Source organism: Pocillopora verrucosa, chromosome 3, assembly GCF_036669915.1.
Source record: "Pocillopora verrucosa isolate sample1 chromosome 3, ASM3666991v2, whole genome shotgun sequence".
In the NCBI taxonomy this organism is placed as follows: Eukaryota; Metazoa; Cnidaria; class Anthozoa; order Scleractinia; family Pocilloporidae; genus Pocillopora; species Pocillopora verrucosa.
In genome coordinates, this window is record NC_089314.1 from 14,332,629 (window position 1) to 14,350,172 (window position 17,544).

Consider the following 17,544-nt stretch of genomic DNA (forward strand, 5'->3'; position numbering starts at 1 on the left):
TGAGAATGAAATCGAATGAAAAGTTTCGTAACATCATAGTTCTGCTGATCGAAGTGGCATGATCTTAGCAATGCACTTTTAATCATAATGCGTAGATCACGTCCAACGTCAGTTCTAAAGGACGTGCGGATAATTTGTGTATTTTACGTCCTTAAAATCTAAGTTCACTAAGATTCTAAATAATCTACCAATTGTAGATGATAAACAATGCTTTTCGTAAAAAGATGGAAGATTCATGGCAGCTTAACTATAATCTTTCCGAGTAAGTAGCGAACAATGAATTCTGTCTCGCAAACCAATTTCTCCGTGTGTCTGCTGATTCTTTTTTTTCTTTTTTTTTCGATTACCGGCACTTAAACTGCAGTCAAACAAAAAACGAGAAGAGACACTCCAAACCTGATGTGTGTAAAATTTCTCTACTAAATCTTCACATAAATATTAAAATAAAATAGATCTTACCTGAATTGCGGATTATCTCGTGAGAAACCGACGGACAGTACACATAGTTCTCTAATGGCCGATAATGAAGGTAATGAGCTTAAAACAGTGTGCTTTCTTTGTGCACGCGATCATTACGTGACTTTCGTGCGTGGTCCATGCGTGATTCTTCGCCTTACTACAACGTGAGGACCTGATCAGTCAAAGATCGTCAGAGGCTAGTTTTTTTAGTCCAACCTGTAAAACGTTTATCAAAAATTGTCTTTATTGTGCTTTTCTCATTCGATTTTACATCTGAGTGATCTAAATTATTCAAATTAATTTCTATGGGATTTGCCTGGTTACCTCTGCAAGTCTTGTTACTATGTAGCATCTCAGATTTTAGGATTTGTACAGGAACAAGTTTTTCAATTAAAAAATGACTTACATTTTATTCTTCTCAGGAAAAAAACATAAATCAGGAAATAATGTAACATCGTTGAATTTTCTAACTTTTAGAGTTCTACAAAGGATAGTTTGGTTGAGCAAAGCGAATTGTAATTTACGAGGATATTTTCCTGTGCCTGGCGGGACCAAATGTTGAGGGGAGTTTTATTCTTTCAGTATTCTTTTATATTGTAGGAACTCAAGTTTGCAGGTCGAATTCAATCCAATCAAACCGCAAAAAAGGATAAAAGAATTAAAATTTAGATTAGTGAAATGAAGAACTACGAGATATTCATGCTGCGCGATGTTCAGCATAAAACGTGCCTTACAGTGAGTTACAGGCTAGGTTAATTTTCTAAATTTTTTTGCCTTGCATACTGTAGATTCGAATATGCATTTCATCGAACATACTTGGCATATCAAGTAAGAATTCTATCGTTTTAGAAGAACCCTTTCAAACAGTCAATCGTTTTCACTAAGAGTGGATGCATAACGTCAAGCGTGTTGTGTGACGGGTAGAAGTCTCTCCAAACCCCACCGCACCACCCCACAATCCCACGGGGTCATTGAAAGTCTCGTAGTCCCGTGTTTCACCGCCAGTTTTAAGGTGACAGTTACACTTCCCTAACGTCTATAATACTCTGAAACTGCTAAAAAAATGGCTTCTGCAATGGTAAGTTCACTTTTGTTTGAGGTTTGTGGTGTTAAATATAACATAGCTACGGTACTGGCGGAATCGCACGGGAAACAATCGGGTTAATCAGAGTTACAGGCCTGTAATCGAAGGTTTTTTTGGATCGATTTGTGGAAAATATGGCGCTAAGTTTTATCCCGTTTGCGAATGAATTCTGGAATTAAACCGATATTGCAAAATTGTTAGCTCTTGCTTGGGAAATCGAGATACCGCAAATTGATTTTTAGTCTACGATTTCGTACACTGATTAGATAAAAATAGCTTGTCTGTGTCTGTCAATAACTTTGAATGAGGCTTTTGTAAATATCAACATCCACATGTCAAGTGGGACTTTTATAAATTTTTATCTGTACGATTTCTGAGAAATCTGAGAAGTGCTATGGCTACGTCTTAAACATGTAGATCTGCAAATATGTTATGCGGATAGAGGTCTTTTACTTCGATTTGGATGGTTGTTTTAGGCAAATACGACTTCGACTTTGAAGTCCAGACGCTCTCTGCTATGAATTATTAAAAGTTGCATGTGTATTGTTCAATTCAGATAAAGAGAGCTTTTATCGAAGCGTTCCTGATTTAAGCGAGGATGGTAATTCATGGTTATCTGTTAAATTTCCTACCCGTCGGTGCGTTTTGATTTGGCTCATTCTTTTTAAATTAAGATATTTGGAACTTTCTTTTTATACAGGCAAAGCCCTCTTGCACAGCGGGTTAAAGCTTCTTTTGCAGGTTTCTCTGATGAATATTCCATGACACGTTAATGTCCTTGACATGTTGTAAACTCGATTAACAGTTGATGAATTAGATCTTGGGATTCAATGAAATGCAGGCAGTCCTTTTATCATTTGTACAATTACTTGGCATGTCATCTGGCAACTAAACCCTCTATTCCCAGAGGTATTAAATGTAACTTCTCCACACAAGATCAATATATTATCTAAGAAATAGGAGATGAAAATTGGCAAATGTATCATCTCAGTGGTGTTTACTCAATAAAACACCAAATTTTCTTGATGCACTTTCATGGAGATTTTTGTAACACCTTGACTGAGAAAAATTTGATCATATTCAGATATTAATTTGTGCCTAATAAGAAATAAGAAAAAGTGAAGCAGATCATGGTGGCAAAAAATGTAAACTGTTTTTTCAAAGGTACCATTCTTCCTTCTAATGTGCATTGAATTGTAAACAAAAAAAAGAGGCAGGAAGCTCTTGCAATACACCTGCTGTTTCATTTTAAGCTCAAATTAACTTTTTGTGTCATTACATTTGTACTGTACATTTGTAAATGGTTATGCATTTAATCTGTGTGATAATGATCAAGATATCATTAGGAAGTCTTTTTTTTAAAAATTACATCAAAAGTTGAGATTTAAGCTATGTTAAGAAATACTCTATTACCTGGAAATATAATTTTTTATTACTGAGAGATGTTTTTACTCATAGGAAGGAATGCAAAACTTCTTTTTACTCATATCTTTTTCCTAGCTTGTTAAAAAACCTTAATTGACAAACCCCTTATACCATTAATTTTGATGTGCAACCTCCTGGTTGATTTTTACCTTTCCTCTATGTAAAGCTCAACTATCAAATTAAAATAACTGCAGGCTACAGGACACTTTTTTTGAGAATACAATGCTGTAGGGACCTGTTTTATTATGGCACAGCTGTAAAAATTTTTTTAACAGAGTTTATATACTATGTCTACATTATAGCTAATTGTTTGGTCATTGCTGAAAATAATAGAGTGTTCATATATGTTTTCAGTTTTAAAAAGATAATTTTGGCCTGGAGAGAACTTAATGCTGTAAATAAGTTTTATGTGTTAATTTTGTATGTTTAGTTGTTACTAAAATTGGTCCAGAAGCTTCTCAGATTGATATTACAATCTAAGAGTATACAGTATTGTGCAAAAGTAATGCAAATGGAATTTGGCGAATTTTGTTTTTTGTTCTAGTGATCTTTTGTTGAAAGTTTGAATGAAAATTTGATCAAAAGTTCAAGGCCTGTTAAGTGACATTTCATTTGAACAAAGGATGCTTTTTTGTTGAATTTTCACCATGAAGGGAAAATTTGTGGCCGAAAGTGTCTCTTCGATCATTAGTGTTCAAAATTTTGCTTCAAACTGACAATAGCCTTCTGCGAATGATCAAGTTTGTTTACTGTTCATGTAAGCAACACAAAATTTTTTTAAACGTATTTCCAACCTTTTTCAGTCACCACAACAGGGACACTTAATGTTTGAGACTAAACACAGTAGACTAAAGAACTAAACACCAAAAAGTCATCATGTTGGATTCTGGGCGCAATCTGTGGATGACAACAAAAATCGGGTAAATTGTCTTAAGCATCTTACAGTAATTCTGACCATGATACATGTACCTAGCTGAAATTATCTCTCAGACGAATCCAGATATTTTGCACATCAACTTCAGTTTCCTGATGTTAATCAAGCCTAAACCATCATATCCGATTCAGTGTTCAATCAGTTTACAGCAGCAAAAGTAAATTGGGATGAATAGCAATTGCAACCAAGAGACATGTATTTGTATGTATTTGTATGTGTTTTGGTCAAGAATTTGTGGAAAAGCTAGGAATTTCGTCAAGTTTTTTTGACAGGTGTTTGCTTTACTTTTGCACTATACTGTAATGATAAAGCTTAGTTATCTTAGAGTAAACAAGTTTTTAACTGTTAAATTCCCAAAGGTAATTTTAAACATGTGACTCCTCTTGATTGAAATACTCCATCCACCAAACATTTGTCAAGAGTAGACAGTTGTGTTGATCAGCTGTTGTGTGTGTTATACAGATAGAACACAAGATTCTCGCAACATATTTATAGAGGAATGTATGATAGTTGGGAGGGAGAATTACATTTAGAAATGAGACCTTAAAAGTGGATGGGATTTTAAATCTTAACACTCTAAAATCAGTATGCATGTTTTTCATACTGTTCTGTATACATTTCTAAGGTGCTGATAAGGACAATTAGTTGAACAATTGAGAGCTTCTCTAGTTGGTGTACATTTCCTTTATTCTCATGACCTAAATATGTGATTTAGGAGTTATGTTGAATGGAGAAAGTAGATGCTAGTCAATCTTAGGGGTCTGAGGGTTAAGGGAAATGGAGTTACTTTTCATAGGACATGTGACGGTGTAATTATCCTATTGATTCATATATTTATTTGTGCTTACTTACTTTTTAGTGTTAAAGTTAGAGTAGATGTCTGTCAATCTGTGGGTTTAATGTAACACGTTACACCAAAGTGATAATGTTATTTCATCATGTGGAATAATTTTGATCATAATTTTGTGCTTTTTTTTTAAGGCACAGAAAGACCGCATTCTTATCAAGGGTGGGATTGTTGTTAATGATGATGACATGATTGAAGCTGATGTCTTCATTGAGAGTGGAGTGATCAAGTGAGTAGTCAACTGCCTCATGAGTACCTTTCTCTTACTTTTACAGAAATTTAAAAAAATACAAGTTTGCTAACTGTTTTCAGGAGTGATCAGATATGTTTAACAGTATTTACTCAATTAAATGCTATTATGATAGCTTTAGTTAAGATATTTGTGTCTCTGTAAGCGAAGGAATTGTCATTAATAGCAAGTAAAAACATGCTTATTCATTCATTGTCTTGCTTTGGTGGGAAAAATAGGCTTGGTGTACTTGTCTGAACAGTGTTGCCTCCTCATTATCAGAGTTCAAGATTAACATGGAATAGAAGGGAACTACTGCAATTTAGAACTGCAAACCATTGTTTTCACAGGAAAAGGAGTTTACTGAACTGTTTCAGACAATGCTATTTTCTACCAAGGTTTAACTTATATTGCCTGCAATGCTCTTTTTTTTGTGGGCAGAGCTTATAAAAATTTTTCTCTTGTATGAGGTACTATAACTATAGGACACTGTGTGAGGGAGAATGGGTATAATTAATTTAGTGAATATGGTCCTCTGTACATGTATATCTATATGGCTTTCAGTCATACAGTTCTGTCTCCTGTCTCCTGTCTCCTGTCTCCTGTACACAACACATTTCATCTTCCTTTTATCCCCTGTTTCCTTCCTTCTAACTTATGAAGTGACTTGTACTGACATATAATGTATTTTCTTTTCAGGGAAGTAGGCAAGAATCTTGTTGTTCCTGGTGGTGCACGAGTCATTGATGCCCAGAAGAAACTTGTTATGCCAGGTAATTACACATTTATTTGAAATCAGTGTTGATAATTATTTCTATCAAGAAATGTGTACCAGTATATGTTCACTTTTTTTGGTAAGGTTCTGCCAGCTTGGCTATAATTATTGGTGGACAATTCCTTTGAGGTTGTTGGTGGCCTGGAAGTTGTACAGGTGTATAAGTTGTGCAGAAACAACAAACACATTTGAGATGACAGTGTACTTATTGAAGTTTTAAATAAATTCCAGTCTGAAATAATTTAAACCTAGTTTGACTTGTGTTATCCCATTTTTGATGCACCATTGTTATTTTCCACATATTCATGTGAAGAAGCATTTTTAAAAGGTGGTTCTCTTTATTACCATTTCATATTCCTGTGTTGAGAAAGGGAAAGTAAGAGTGTGGTGTCTTATATGTAGCAATGTTTGTTTTAGTCATTTCCTTTTCTTCTGTTTCATGCTGTTGCTCATCTTTTCTTGTCAGGTGGAATTGACACTCACACCCATATGCAGCTTCCATTCATGGGTACTGTTGCTGTTGATGACTTTTACACTGGAACAAGAGCAGCATTGGCTGGTGGCACCACCATGATAAGTGAGTAAACTGCTGTAATTTTACCTACAGTATGTTAACCAATGAAAGCAGTTGGGACAGTGGCAAATTCAACTTTTCTATTTCACTCCAAACATACACTCATTTACAAAATGTAGATACAAATTGTTTTTACATTTACATGTAAAAGCTTGAAATAAAGTTTTTTTTAATACCATTCTGAAAATTATTTAAGAAAAACAAGGAAATCCTACAAAAATGGAAGAATTACACTAAATGGAAAAAATTGAAACTGATGTACACTGTACACCTACCTGCAACTTGCACATATCAGTTTTTGGCCAAAACATTGTTGCTACTTTTGATGATAAAATGATTAATTTGTGATGATAAATGAAAGGAATGGTTATAATAAATTCTCTTCTCTTGGTCAGAAAACATTGCTTAGAGGAGAATGCAATGTTCTGACAGATACTTGTACATGTAACATGGCTACAATTTTGGGCTTATCAAAAACAATGATTTTAAACCTGCTTCAAGAAATGAAGCATTCTTAAATGTAGGTTTCTATCTTAGATATGTTACAGAGGAAACTTAATGCACTTTTGTTTGTATCAATAGGACCAATGTCAGTATCTGGGAAACTATGCACCTACCCCTCCCCAAATCCAACACCAGTCAACTGATATAATGTAGGGTTGATATTTGGTTAGGAGAGGGGTAGGTGTGGAGTTGCTCAGATACTGATATTGATCCTATCAATTTATGCACAGTATGTCAATGCTTCTGCTCTTTTATTTATAAAAAAATATAGTTGACTTTGTCATTCCCAAGAAAGGAGAATCACTGCTAGAGGCCTATGAGGTGTGGAGAAAATGGGCAGATGAAAAAGGTAACTTTTAACACTGTTTGTCACTTTTGTAAGGATGGGTTTCAAGCATAAGAACTTTTATTATTCCTCTATTTTGCCACTTCACCATATTAGGGTATTGGAATATGCAAAATATGCTATGATATCACACCACTGAAATAGTGAAAACTGACTTAAAAAATAATTATTAACTGAAAGGGGAGTAACAAAATTGTCACACTGAATGATCCAAACTTCCAGTTTTTCCATTTTTAAGGCTTAGCATTTAAAAAAGAAATCCATAAGTGTATCTTTTCCTGCTGGTCGTAATAACACTGAAATGGTTTTGCTTGTGTTGTTTTTGTTCTACTCACAGCTACTAGCTGTGAGTAGAACAAAAACAACACAAAATTAGGGGAAATCTCATACTTGTTTGATTATTTTACTTAATTCATATTTTACAAGCACACCCCTCCTAATTCAACAAGCATTTGTTGCATCAGTTGATAAAAATGGTTTGTAGATGTCACAATATCTAAAATTTCTTGTCCCAGTATGTTGTGATTATGCCTTCCATGTTGCTGTGACTTGGTGGAATGATGATGTTGGAGATGAGATGGAAACTCTAGTCAAAGAAAAAGGTAATTAGCGTGTAAAATCCAACTGCAGTTCTTAGACACTTTTGAGCAGACATATTAAAAGAATTGAGGGAGGTTGTAGGCAGGGAACTTTGTCTTGATAAAACTCAAAATTCCTTGGAATATGAAACACAGAAGTGCATAATGTTTTCTCATCCAAGTATAAGTGTGGCATTCTCTGGCCACACTGTAGAATTTTTGTGCTAAATTTTGCCAGAACTTTTTTTCATTTGATTCAGAGACAGTTCTCTAGTAACTTTTCAATACTCTCCTGCATTGACTTTACCACAATTCTTCATGACAACCCTTTCATCAATATGAATATTTGTCTCTCTGGTCAAGAAGTGAAATGTGAACTACATTGACAGAATACTTTACATGTACATGAATTTGTTTTTTTTTTTTTACCCTTATGAATTTGTCTTTTATTTATATTTCACTGAACTTTTCCTTGTTCTCTTATTTTTTAAGGTATAAATTCCTTCAAGACCTTCATGGCTTATAAAGATGTTATGATGCTTACTGATGAGGAGGTAAGTGTGTTGGAGCTTCTACATATAATGAGGTTGAGGTGCATGTGATTTCAAGGTTTTATAATGTTTGTTTTTTTAATGTCAGAGCTTTAAATGATGATTGATGGAAGTGGAAGTTGATTTAAAACAAGTACAAAATACCTTTAATTAATGATTACTTTCCTGATATCTCGAAACTAACCCCTCCATTTTTAGTCATGAAAACATAATATCAAAACAAGTCTTTGATAAGATCATGGAATTACATGTAGTTATGAATAAACAAGTTTGAAAGCCAACAAATCTTGGAAATTTTAATTAATGTCTTCTAAGGCCTACTTTACTGTTCCCTTTTTTCTTTTAAGAAATGGGGAAAATGAAAAATAGGGCGTTTCTACAATATTTCTTTGGATCTTTCACATGACAACAGTTCTTTTCTATGTTGCAGAAAAGGTCATACAAACTTTTGGAACTAAGTAGCGATAATGCACACATAAATTTAAAGCATTTGTTTCGAAGAATTCTGTAGGTGACAAAATCTCTAAATTTTTAAGGTGCAACCTTATCTCACATACATGTACTTTTTACAAAACACAAACTTACATCTTTGTTTTCCCTATGATCTGAGATTGGAGTTAAAATATCCTTTTCCTATTATTAAGAAAAGTGAACAGAGATAATGAAATTGTATGTTTCTCATGTTTGTGCTTTTTCACCGGTACAGATGTATCACTGTTACAGCAAATGCAAAGACATTGGAGCCATTGCACAAGTTCATGCTGAGAATGGAACTCTCATTGCTGAGGTGATTTATTTGTACATGTAATTGACACAGTACATCTTGGTTACACAGTAAAAGAAAATTTGGGGATTTTGATTTTTGATTTTGATTTTGGAGCATTTTAGGAAACATATTTTATTAAAGGTCTGCCAAGAAACCTCACTATGCTTGATGCTGTGTCTCCAGTGTAGTATGCTTTAGTCTTAACAAAACTGTTTATTTGATGCCATCAAGATATACATGTGTATTCTGAAAAGGCAGTTTGTTTTCATTTAATTTTGGGAAACAATCCATAATTTCAGACATTCATTGATGGAATCTTTGAAGGTAAGCTGTTATCCCGATCTCTTGCAGAATGCGAAGAAGGTGCTTGCCCAGGGAATCACTGGTCCGGAGGGACATGAACTGTGTCGCACAGAAGAAGTAGAAACAGAGGCTTGTCTGCGAGCCATCACCATAGCCAATCAGGTGAGTTGGTAAATAAATTCCTTGATGCAATTTTGTATTTTGCAACAGTATCACAACAATTTGTCATAAAATATTTATTCATTACAAGTTTGAAAGAGAAGAAGAACCCTCTAAAATTTTCCTTTCTCTCAACATATGGCTTTGTTCTTGTTGCTCAGTTAGTAGTAGTGCTCAACTAGTGTCTGTGAGGCACAGGAGTGAATCCTGTCAAAGCCTAGATTTTTTTCAGGCTTTTCTGTAATTGCTAAAATTGCAGTCCACTTTCAAAGATCATTTCTTTGCTTAAAAGTGTTATAAATTGACAATGGATAATGGCAACTAAAATATTCACCTTGACAATTGTGAGCTGGTGAATGATTTTCACACAGTGTGTTGTATTTTTCTTCAACTTTCTGCTACAGCTAAACTGCCCCCTGTACATTGTTCATGTCATGAGCAAGAGTTCAGCTGATGCTATTTGTGATGCTCGGCGAAGAGGCTGTGTTGTTGTAGGGGAACCAATTGCTGCAAGTTTAGGAACTGATGGATCAAATTATTACCACAAGTGCTGGAGACACGCAGCAGGTACATAAATAAATCATTCCACTCCCATGAGCTAAATGTAAAATCTCAGCTTTGTCTTAAGATACTCATTGTGTATATGTAGTCTTCAAGTTATCACTTGTTGCAAGGGTTTTTTTATTTATTTTGGCCAACTGTTCATTCTGAAAATCATTTTAAGGGCTGCTCCTTTTTCAGGTCTTTTGGTATTTTTGAGATAGCATACATAATTTTTTATTTCAGGTTATGTGATGGGGCCTCCTTTGAGACCAGACCCAACCACGCCTGGTTACCTCATGGATCTTCTTGCAAAGTAAGTTTCAATTTTTTTGTTGTGCTCCTTACACACATGTTTGCCATGTAAGCTTGGGTAAAGAAAGAGACATCTGGGTTGATTATTGGCAGGTTATGTTAAGGTGTGACATTTCCCAGGTGTTAAGTTATATTTTGTCATTGCATGTACTTGTTTGCTGAATTATGTTTTGATAATGGATGGGGAAGATACTACTCAGTCACTTTTGAGTGCCAAAGGTTTGAGAGATTTCAACCCATTCAGAGTCCACACAAGATAATTGATAGCTACCATTTGCCATCACGGTGGATTTGGTATCTATGTGACAATTTGACCCCATAATCCCCAGATGTGATGAACATGTTACTTCTCCTTATAATTTCCATGCATTATCCAGCAAAGTTAGTGAAAATCTTGATCTAACACCAAATTCTTGTGACTTATTTACAAAGAAATGAGTAGCGGATAGAGAGGAGAATTGACAATCATATCTCAGGAAATAAGGTTTAAAAGTTTGAATATACATCCTCCACTTAACAACTATATACCCTTTTTATTTGTGCTTTTTATAGTTATGTTTCTGTTTATTGTCACAGTGATGACCTTCAGTTGACCGGAACAGACAACTGTACCTTTAGTGCAAATCAGAAAGCTCTTGGAAAAAATGATTTCCGAAAGATTCCAAATGGAGTTAATGGTAAAAATGAAAACATAGTTACTGCACTCGAAAATGAATTGATGTGATCGTGTGATACATCATTACATGCAACTGCAATTGTGAAATGTGAAGCCAATGTTATTAGTGTAGCTTATCAAATGATTTCAAATGCCAGGGAAAATTATAGTCTGAATTTCAAACTTATGAATTGGTCCCAATTGTATGATGGATCACTTCGTAACTTTTTGGAAATATTCATGTAATTTCAACTCTCTTGATTATTTATGGATTGATTGATGTGCTCTCAGCCTATGTGAATGCCAAAGTGTTTGTATGTTACTGATGAAGTAAACTGGTATATTGAGGAAGTTGCTTTGGTTTTCTCGTTTTTTTTTTCTCATTTGTTCATATGTATCATCAATGTATCAATCTAAAGTTTAAAATTGTTTTATATTTTCATTGTCCTTCCTTGAAACAGGAGTGGAAGACAGAATGTCAGTAATTTGGGAGAAAGGAGTGGTGAGTATGTGGGGCACACCCACCATATTTTGTTCAGCACTTGACAAAATAATGCTCCTGCGTTAACTCTACAGAGTTATGTAAATCCTCTTGGTGTTAACTACTGGAATCACTTTTCAACACGCTGGAACATCATTTTCGACAATTGTGACACAAACAGGATGGATTTTTTTCGTGGCATTTAAGTTAACAACTGTTATTGATCTTCAAAGCTCTGATTCTGAGAAGTGTCCGAGCGAGTGCAAATCTGGAAATCCCGTATTGCACTCGATAAGTTACTTATGTTTGGGGCATTGTCCAATCAAGAAAAAGATATCTCGTTAAGTTGAAAAAAAAAATTGTAGTATAATGTGAATCACACTTATTTTAATCTTCCTCTCCTTACAGGCATCGGGAAAAATGGACCCATGTCGGTTTGTTGCAGTAACCAGCACAACAGCCGCCAGGGTATTCAACATCTATCCAAAAAAGGTCAACGAATTACCCTTTATGTGCTGTTCATCAGCCTATTCCGGGTGCTCAATTGGTAATCGGAGAGCCATCTTGGCGTAGAGCGAAGAAAAGGAGGGAGGTGTGAGTCCGGGCGCTATCCGTCCCCGACCACCCCTCTTGTTTCGCTATGCCCTGTAACTGCGCCTCGTTTTCTTTTCGTCCCGTTAGTTAACTGAACGTCCGCAACAGGCAGTTGTGTGTGGGATTGTGGATCTGTGGAGCAGCTGCTCGGTGCAGCATGGGACATTAGTCAGACTCATTGTCACTGAGCTACATCGCTCTTAGTTCGATTTACTTTATTTTCCAGTTGTAGACAGGAAATTTGCGCGCAGGAGGTTACGTCGAAAAGCTACTTTTTACAGTACATGTGCTTGCTAGTAGTCTTTTTGCATGTGCCATTACAGACTGAAAGTTTACAATGATTGTATAATTATCGCGTCTCACTGTGTGAACGTTTATTTCCACAAGGGCCGTATTGCTGTAGGGTCTGATGCAGATGTCGTTGTGTGGGACCCTGAGGCCACGCGAGTTATATCTGCTAAAACTCATCATCAAGTTAGTGATACTACAAGTCTTAAATTCATTAAGTCCTATGAGATAGAAATAGTTTTGTTAAACTTGCCTTTGTCAGCCTTCACATCATGGTAGATCTTAATTTCCACAGGAAGGTGTTCCTTCGACAAAGAAGTCTAGAATTGTCTAAGTCAGTGATTGCCATCAATAGGACTTGTTCTTCCTCTCGTTTTGTTCAAAATTAATTGGGAAATAGAGAAATATTTGAAAAATGAATGAAATGCACGTTTTACTTTACTTTAACTGACAGGCGGTAGATTTCAACATCTTTGAAGGAATGAAATGTCACGGTGTAACAGAAGTCACCATCTGTCAAGGAAAAGTGGTTTATGAACATGGAGAGGTTAGCATTTTGACATGTTTACTCATTTGTAAGAAAATAAACTGTTCTTTCTCTTTTTTTTTTCCTTTTCTTCATTCGTTATCTCTGTTATCTATCATTCCATCCGCGTGCTTCCCGCGTTTACTGGTGCGAACGCTCGTATTCTTTTTTCGTGCATGTGGTTGTTAACTTTATTTATTTCTTTCCAGCTCAACGTAGTTCGTGGATCGGGACGGTTCATCCCCACCCCACCCTACCCCTCGTATATGTATGGCCGGATCTTGAAAAGAGATGTGGTGAGTATTGTCGATAGTTCTGAAAAGAAAGTATTTATTATCGTAGGGGATGGATGGGGTTAATGGTTATGAAGGATAAACATCTTTTGAATGTTTTGGTTGCAGGAAAAATACTGTAATTCGAGTAAATGAGGAGTCGGTGAGGAACCTAGTTGTAAAAATGCTTTCGAGCGAATCCCAGTTAGATCTCCTCCTAGCAAGATTATTATTTGTCGCATCAAATTCCTTGTAGCATTTGATTGACTCTGTGCTATTTGTTCGTTTTGTATGATATTATGTGGAAGGTTTTCTTCAGTTTCTCCTTTTAGCTCGGCAGTCTCTGGTGTCTTACGATTACTTAACTTTTGCTTGGAGCGAAATCTGTCTCTTGAAGGTGTAAACGAAGAGGCTGATATGAATATTAATCTCTCATTTCAGACTCGTAAACTGGTCAAAGTTGAACGAGAAGCGTACAATGGGCCCGTTATAGAGATACCCTTTGCGGAGCCCATACCTGTTGTTTCCCCGTCGCAACGCAAACAGAAGCAACAGGAGCAGAAGAAAAGTGGTGCCGCGAGAGACCTTCACAAGTCTGGCTTCGAGCTCTCTGGTGAGTGAAAACGAAGGGCTCTCGGGGCACAAGCGTGTGGCTTTATGTTGGTCGTCTCCAAATGTCTCCTTACCGGAACTTGCTGATCAAACGAAGGACGTTGTCCCGTGAAACCTCTTGATTTATCTTCGTAAAAGTTGCTTGCTTTCAATATCATTTCGCTGTAATTGGGTGTTGGATAATCATGAAAAAATTAGTTTTTGGAAATTACGGGTATGGGTACTGGGAAATATAATAAAGAACGTAAATTAGGCCTTGCATGCGCGTGTTGTCTGCCATTTTCCCTTCGTAACACCGTAGGGTTTTTTCTCCTTGCGTGCTTTGACTACCTTTCTCGAGTACCTTTTTTGAGAACTTCAAATTTTCAGATTTCTCTATCGCCATAAGTTCCCACCAATTGTTCACAATTAAAAACGGATTGTAGATTTTGTTAACAGAAAAAAAAATTGGAGTTTGAGCGAAATCAAATTGTTAAGAAAAAAAGAAACAAGGAAAGAGAGACCTGTTTTCACTTCGTTTAAAGTTCCTCCGCCAATTTAATTTTCTTCAAAAGTCATCGTTATTTCTGAGATATGCAGCGTGTTGACTGCTGTTATAACACAATATTTCCCGTCGTTATGAATATTTTCTTATTTTTTGAATGTTGCGAATATCAAAGAATGCTTAATAATGGTACAGTTCGACAGTATTAAAAAAGAGAAACAAATAAGAAAGCAAAAGAGAATGAAAAAGAAAACTCCACATCAATTGTATCAAAAGCGTCCTCTTTCAAGACCCCCGCTCAAACCACTGTGCCAGTGGCGGACAACGCGTGTGCGAGGGAAAATTTTAGATTGAAAACCTTGCACCCCATCGAGCAGAAAGTGTCAATCAACACGTTTCATCAACGCTCCGTCTGAAGCTTTTGTCTGTAATGTAAATATTCTGGATTGGCTCATAATTTTATGTAGTGAACTGGAGTATGGAGGGTCTAAAGTTTGCAACTATTCTTTCGTTGAGGGGAAATGTATGCCGTCTTCTTTACACATGACTAACATCGAAAGCAACCCTGTGGGTTTAATAGTTGCTATTGAAAAAAGTTTGATTGCGTCTTTATTTTATGTCATCGCTCTATTGTGTAAGGAATAATTGTGAAACTGGGACTTGATCTTGTGTCTTAATCTAAAAGTTTTCGAGGTCTCAATGTTTGTTGAACTACCTGCTTTTATTTTAATGTCCAAATTATCCTCTGAGGTATTGAACAATGCGAAGTAGGAATCTTAAACAATCGTTAGCGGATATGGTTCCGATAAAAATGACTTCCGGAGCCCGGGACATGCGCAACTTTTTAGGGTAAACGCCCCTTCCGATGCTTGCCTGTTAACTGAAGTTGACTTGTCCATTGTGTTTTGACAGTTTTTGTGGGTCGTTTCTATCATTAGGTAAACAAGATGATGATAATGTGCCTGGGAGATCTTCCACTCGTGTCTGTAAGCCGCCTGGTGGTGGTTCCTCGCTGTCACTGAGCTGAAAAGGCTCCGTACTCGACTTCTTCGAAAGCAATTTACCATATAACAACATTTCCAAGGGAAATCACATCTATAACGAGTTCACCAAATAACTAGTATTGCTGAAGTTGGTGCATATTCATGGCTTTGGTGAAACACTGTTGAGAAGTATATATAAGTTTTTGGTCTTATTTAGAGAGTTGAGCAGTCTTCAGCTAACTTTTGAGTTTTATCTGGATTAGCTCAGTTTACTGAACTTTAACCTTTGATTGGTTTGGAAACTTCAAACACCTCTTGTCAGCCAGATTTCACGCGCTCGAGGTAGCGCCGACTTCTTCTGATTAGTACATGATGATATATACCTTTTGATTGCTCATTGTAAACTACTTCGCCTTTGCGACACTCGATAGGAAGTCGCTCTTATACATCGACGGTCAGTAAAGTCAAACTAAACTGTTATTAACATCAGCTCAATGGACTGTCTGGCGCACCCTTTTTTCTTAACATGTTAACCGAATACCTAGAGGAGGGTAACGCAGTTGTCGTAAACCAGTCTAACTCGTTATTACGGATTTGCTTTTGTGGCCAAACGGGTCAAAACTTAATTTTTAATCTGTTGGTTGTCTTCTGTAAATCGCCTTTTAACAACAGGGTGTGACCTAATATTGGAGACATTTCAGAGTAATTTATGTTTTGTTGGTAACTTTGTTAAAAAAATACCGAAAGAATTTTTTTCTGCACAATTTGCTTCTCAGATCGGAAGAAGTCGTGGTTACTTTTGCCTCTTCGTAAACATAGAGCGTGTTCTCTTATTATAAAGAATTGTGGGAGCATCAGGGGTTGTAGGCCTCGTGGTAAAAACTTTTAGAAATCGAGCCAGTTAAGGAACTCAAGAAACAGAAACAGAAATCATTGGGTAATGCATATATATGAATTTGTAGTCAGTTTCTTTTGTTAGTCTTGAGAGAAACCGGGTGGCTTAGTGGGAAGCGCTAGATTCCGGCTTTAGAGGTCTGGATTCGAGCATAGGCCGTCTCAGTTCGTCTCGCCACGAGTAGAAGTGGGTACCCGAAGACTGTCAGGAAAGTTCGGGGCGTAAAACCTGGCTTCCCGGATAAACCTCATAGGGTTGAGTTTTCTGGATCGTTTGCGGGAGTAACCTTATTGTAGAGGCAGTACCTCACATTTTGTAAAAAGAGTATCTTCACATTGCCAGTGACATTAGAATACTTGGAGTTTTCTGTTTCTTAGGACATTCTACACTTAACAACGTGTCTAAGTCTTTAAATAAAATTAATTCATGTGAATTTTTCAAATTTGTGTTTAGTTAAAAATTCTTTGCATGAAAATTGTTACAACCTTTGTAAGGTGTGTTAAGCGGGAAACAACGCAGAAAATACCATCGCAATATTTTGCAATGGGTAATGCGCAACTCAAAAAACCTCACTGGAACATGGTTTACGGTAGCTTGGGGGCCTCTTTATGTAATCCCGGGTTGAATCATTGTTGGTATTTAGTTTAAAAAAAATTTAGAAGAAAGTTTAGAAAAAGTGTTTTCATAGCATCACACATGCTGTTTTATGGCTGGTCGAAGGATCACCAGAAGCTTATACTAAGTCTTGAAGTCTAAATGCTAAAATCTCCAATCGTTTCTCACGCACTGTGGAGCCTTCAAGAATTCTGTAGAGAAGAAGCAAAATTAAACCAATGATAGAGTGATTGAACGAATGAAGCATTAAATGGATGCTCGATTTAATGCCCAAAAAAAAAAAAAAAAGATAAAATGATCGTTTACCTGATTGACTGAGATCGTGATTACTTCCTCCATCAAAAAAAAAACGTCAACACAGTCAACACTGGATAGGTTCCACTAAGTTTCCTCGATACGCATTGTTTTGCGCATGCTTGTGAAACACCGGAACCGCCAACTGCTTGAGTGAGGCAGTTGCTGCCACCGAGTGATCTGAATGAGAGGAAAAACCGTATCGATTTGAAAACGAGAAGAGAGAATTTTTCTGTCTAGAACTGGGCAAATTGACGAGTTCTGTGATGCGATACAGGAAACCCTTTGTTAACCGGGCGGCCACTTGAGCTTCATAAAAGTTTCAATCATGCTGCATGCACCAAAATTATGGAAATAGACATCATGTGATTAATCTCTCTACCAAGAGCTCTCTATGAAGGAAACGATTTTCCTTTCATGAATGTGGACTTGAATGTGGACTTCTCCAACTGTTCG

General features: G+C 36.3%; 2 protein-coding genes across 2 annotated transcripts in view; one reads left to right on the forward strand and one right to left on the reverse strand.

The window, feature by feature from the left end:
- The window catches only part of LOC131773304 (uncharacterized), a 5,001-nt gene extending 4,469 nt beyond the window's left edge, over positions 1-532 (reverse strand). Inside the window, exon 1 of the mRNA XM_059089297.2 lies at positions 460-532. The gene's annotated coding sequence lies outside the window, so the exon portion shown is untranslated. The remainder of the gene's footprint in view (positions 1-459) is intronic.
- An 899-nt stretch (positions 533-1,431) lies between these two features.
- Positions 1,432-16,621, forward strand: LOC131773310 (dihydropyrimidinase-like). The gene is made up of 19 exons (XM_059089305.2): positions 1,432-1,537; positions 4,884-4,978; positions 5,678-5,751; positions 6,220-6,330; positions 7,103-7,180; positions 7,693-7,779; positions 8,248-8,309; positions 9,013-9,093; positions 9,424-9,537; positions 9,939-10,101; positions 10,321-10,390; positions 10,966-11,066; positions 11,506-11,546; positions 11,934-12,017; positions 12,507-12,593; positions 12,862-12,954; positions 13,143-13,229; positions 13,647-13,818; positions 15,240-16,621. Exons 1-19 carry the CDS (start codon positions 1,523-1,525, stop codon positions 15,326-15,328), a joined length of 1,704 nt encoding a protein of 567 aa, XP_058945288.2. The 5' UTR covers positions 1,432-1,522; the 3' UTR covers positions 15,329-16,621.
- The last annotated feature ends 923 nt before the right edge of the window (positions 16,622-17,544 follow it).

Bases quoted from the DNA above. Each gene is read 5' to 3' on its own strand.
- LOC131773310 (XM_059089305.2), top strand. The intron at 9,538-9,938 runs GTGAGTTGGTAA...TTTCTGCTACAG, and splicing joins CCATCACCATAGCCAATCAG to CTAAACTGCCCCCTGTACAT. The intron at 13,230-13,646 runs GTGAGTATTGTC...CTCTCATTTCAG, and splicing joins GGATCTTGAAAAGAGATGTG to ACTCGTAAACTGGTCAAAGT.